General features: G+C 33.2%; 1 protein-coding gene across 1 annotated transcript; it reads right to left on the minus strand.

Moving 5' to 3' along the window:
- Positions 1-2,348: 2,348 nt before the first annotated feature.
- On the minus strand, positions 2,349-3,333 carry LOC111159553 (olfactory receptor 52A5-like). The gene has a single exon (XM_022522083.1). The coding sequence runs from the start codon at positions 3,331-3,333 to the stop codon at positions 2,383-2,385; it is 951 nt and encodes a 316-aa protein (XP_022377791.1). The 3' UTR covers positions 2,349-2,382.
- Between the last annotated feature and the right edge of the window lie 1,333 nt (positions 3,334-4,666).

Below are 4,666 nucleotides of genomic sequence, written 5' to 3' on the forward strand. Positions count from 1 at the left end.
TTCCTTCCTTCCTTCCTTCCTTCCTTCCTTCCTTCCTTCCTTCCTTCCTTCTTTTTCTTTAGTGAATATCAATTTGTTTCGGTCACATTCATTTAGTGCTAAAGTTGAAAATGATTCACTTCTTAATCTAATGTTAATTTTATTATGCAGGGAACACAGAATAAATTACATCGGGCATATCTGTAAAATGCTCTGTTCAAAATATTGTTTTACTTTAGATCACCATGGAATGAAAGGTTCATTGAATTGGAAACTGTTAGTTTTTGATCAGGACTGGTATTTATTTTGTGGACATTACATGAACATTCTGTGCTCTCGAATTAATTCCTCAAAAACTTTACATTTTTAGGTGTTTCATCTACAGCCACATTCTTATTTGTTAATGACTGTGCATGTATCATATCAACATCTTTGTTTTATGTTGAAAATAATTGTGTTTCCTTATAATTATCATGTAGTTCTTCCATTTCTTCAATGAGTCTATATTGAGTGGGTTAATCAGATATTTTAGACTGGGTTTTGGGGGGAAAGGTCATTTAAATACTGCTTCCCACCCATCACTAATAGCTGGATGGGTGTCATTTTTAACATTATAAATCCTAACTTCATCATTGAGAAACATGGAAAATAATTTTTATACTTTATAGTGCTAAAGTCAGAATTCAATGAAACAATGGATGAAACATAATTATCACAATAGTCAACACAACCTTCCATACACACCAATGCTCATTGCCATGATAGCCATTGAAAATATTAAGATCAACTAATAAAGGTATTTTTCAAAATGTTTAAATAGAGTTCCCAACTGGGTTTATCTCCTAGAAGGTCCTACTTATTTAATTCAACATATCTCAAAGTGGGCATTTTGCACTTATTCCCCCACACAAACTATCTTTAAAAAATGTATTTTTTTTCTAAAAGCATTTCTTATCTCAGTGAAAAACATGTCAAGTGACACAAAACAGTTAATGTCAGCAAGTGTTTAAGTGTCAAATATAGGCCAAAGATACATGAGAAATTAAATGGTAAAAAATTAATTAAGAAAGAGAAAATAAAATCCACCAGCCATCCCAGATAATATAAACAAACAAAAAAAAAGTATAATATATTTTAAAATGTGTAGATGATGGGGAGCTGGGTGGCTCCATTGGTTAAGCAAAAAGTTCAAAAGTTCCAAAAGTTCAGTATGAAAATGAAATTAAATGGAATTAAAATGGAGAAATCTGACAATTAAGGTTAATATACACAATGGATAAATTATGTTGATAATATGTACCTTTGGTATGTCATCAACATGGGACTTTAACAGCTATGATTTTCCTCCCCAAAGCACATAATTCCAATCTAATCAATACAATGACATCAGATAAATTCCAATGGAAAAGATTCCTATGAAATACCTGAACAGTACTCTTCAATGTTTTGGAAGTCATTAGAAACAAGGGAAGTCTCAGAAAGGTATAGCCAAGAGCATTGTATAGAGACCTGACAATTAAATGCAATGTGGCATCCAGGATGGGATCTTGGAAGGAAAAAAAAGGAAGTTAGGTAAAAATTAAGAAATATGAATAAAATATGGAATTTAGTAAATCAGTTTATCAATATTGATACACTAACTGTAACATATATTAATGAAAGATGACAATAAGGAATACTAGGTAGGGGGTCTATAGGAACTCTTAGTAACTACATATTCAAGTTTCTACAAATCCAAATCTTTTAGATTTTAAAAATGTATTAATTTTCATTCCAATACAAAATTAAACATCCAAAAATTAAACATCTGAACGTAAGTCAGAAAATAATTAAAACTTGAATGATGATGATAATTAAAATGATGAGGATGATAAAGTTGAGAAGAAAGGCTACTGAAATCAAAATTAGAAAACAAATTGTACATGGTCATCAGAATTATCAACTTTAGAATGAATTTATTGTTTTTGAAGAACCCCATGAACTTAATATTTTTAATCGAGGTTAACCACTTAAATTTTATTTGTGTCTTTAAGAAACATCCTCACTGAAAGATTAAAGAAAAATTTTCATTGACTAAGTTAGAAACAAGTCTTCATGTTTTCTGCCTTTTATACCATCTACTCATGAGTTGATTGTATATTCATAAAAGTTAAAATTGTTTACATAGAAGACAGATCTTGTCTCCAAAGTAAAATCTAAAACTGTATATTTCAGCAGCACAAATGAACTTGAGAAAGCACAAAATCTGACCCCAAACTATAATAAATATATATAAATATATAACATGTTATATAAATATAAATTTTATATATATATATAAATATAACATGTTATATAACATGTTATATAAATATATAACAATAAAAGTGAAATTTTATTATTTAAAAAGAGTTAAATGAGAAATCAAGATGGATCTTTAGAGTAGAAAATCTTGGACACTCGATCTCGAATCTGTTTGGTCTTTACCCCATACACAATAGGATTGAGCAAAGGAGGGACAAGCAGATAAAGGTTGGACAGAAGAATATGAATGTAGGGTGGAATATGGAATCCAAACCTGTGTGTAAAGAAGGAGAAGAAAGCCAGTAGATAAAACTCGAGGAAGACACAAATATGGGCAATGCAGGTATTGAAGGCTTTGAGCCTAGCTTCCCTCTGAGGAAGACTGAAGACAGTTAGAAATATTTGGATGTAAGAGAGTGTGATGAAGACTATGTCAAATCCAAGTATAGTGAAAGCCACAAAGAGACCATAGATCTTGTTGATTCGGATGTCTTCTGCTGCCAACTTCACGATGGCCATGTGCTCACAGTATGAATGGGAGACCACAGTGGTCCGGTAGTGTTTCAACTGACACTTGATGAGGATGAGACATGGAGCTACAAGGAGGGCTGCTCTGAGCGTCACTCCAACCCCAATCTGAGTGAGAAGTTGGTGGGTAAAGATGGTTGCATGTCTCAGGGGATCACAGATGGCCACATAGCGATCTAGGGCCATGGCCAACAGAATTCCTGATTCAATGCACTGGAAGGTGTGGATGAGCCACATCTGAAAGAGACAAGCATCGAAGTATATTTTTGGCAGATGAAACCAGAATATTCCTAGCATTTTGGGTAGGATGCAGGTACTGAGAGCAATGTCTGTTGCTCCAAGCATTGCCAGGAAGAGATACATGGGCTCATGGAGGCTGCGTTCAGATTTGATGATGATCAGGAGCAGGGAATTTCCAAATAGAGCAGTGATGTACATGGCACAGAAAGGAATTCCAAACCAGAACTGCACAGACTCCAATCCAGGGATCCCGATCAGTGTCAACACTGAGGGCATGAAGACCGTGTCATTGAGATTGAACATTTTGGCTTAGAGCTGCCTGATTAATGCTTCAAGTTTTATATTGGTTTCTCTCTTCTTTATTTGTTCTCATCTAGGTTTATTGAAATTTCTAGAAACAGAAATTGAATGTGTTTTTAAAAGGCATTTTGTCAATCATATGTGTTCATTGATGATGTAAGTCTAGAAATGCATATACAGGCTCCCAAAATTCTTTGTCTCTGTCTCTGGCTCTCTCTCTCTATGAAGGCAAACAAATACACAGGACAATTCAGTATGCCTAGCAGACCCAGTCACACCTGATATTGTATGTGCATTTGTGCACATTTATGAGTTACAAAATATTAGTTTGGATTAATAATAGGTTCAGAAATATAAGATATTACATTTATCAATTTTGTTTTTACCCAAGAGGAATTCATAGGCATTTAGTCTGCAGTCAATACAAAGAGAAAGAAAAAAAAAAAAAAAGGAACATTCACCATTCCAAGCAGTATTCTATACCATGGGAAAATAGGAAGTTACAAAGTTGTGACCTTGACTTTAAAGACAATAATCTGTTTGTGAAGATTCATTGCTATAATAAAAAGTTAAATGTCTCTGTGCCTAAAAGGAAAACTTAGTACTATTAAGATGTAATTTATTGTCGACTTGATGCATATATACAATGTAATCCCAATCAAATCAACGCTCCATACAAAACTTGTGTATATGTACAAACTGTTCTTCAGTTAATATGCAAAGGCAAAATACCCAGAATAGCAACACACACTGAAGATGAACAAAGTTGGAAAAATGACACTACTGTACTCTAGAATTTAGCACGGCAGTGATCAAAACAGTGTTGTAATGCAGAATAACCAAATCATTCAGTGGAACAGAATTGAAAGTCCACAACTAGATACACATATGTAAGTAGTTAACACAGGAACAAAGGCAATTTAATGGAGAAAGAAGGGTCTTTTCAACTAATGGTGCCAGAACAACTGCACATCCACATGAAAAAATAAATGGAAGTAGAAAACAGACCTTACACCTTTCACAGAAATTAACTCAGAATGGATCACAGTACTTCTAGATTGAAAATTTGAAACTCTACAAATTTTAAAAGGGAGAATGGAGTAAAATCTGGGAGACCTTGTCTCTGACAGTAATCTTTTTATTAACATTAAAAGTTTGATCCATGAAAAAAGAAACTGATAAATTGACCTAATTAAAATTGGAAAGCATCAGTTCTGTGAAAGACATTGTTAAGAGAATGAAAAGACAAAGCACAGACAGGTAGAAAATATTTGCAAAGCATATATTGGATAAAATTACTTTTTACTCCAAAATATACAAAGGACTCTTAAAACAC

This window comes from Enhydra lutris, unplaced genomic scaffold (assembly GCF_002288905.1).
Source record: "Enhydra lutris kenyoni isolate GAN:26980312 unplaced genomic scaffold, ASM228890v2 scaffoldscaffold68, whole genome shotgun sequence".
Classification (NCBI taxonomy): domain Eukaryota; kingdom Metazoa; phylum Chordata; class Mammalia; order Carnivora; family Mustelidae; genus Enhydra; species Enhydra lutris.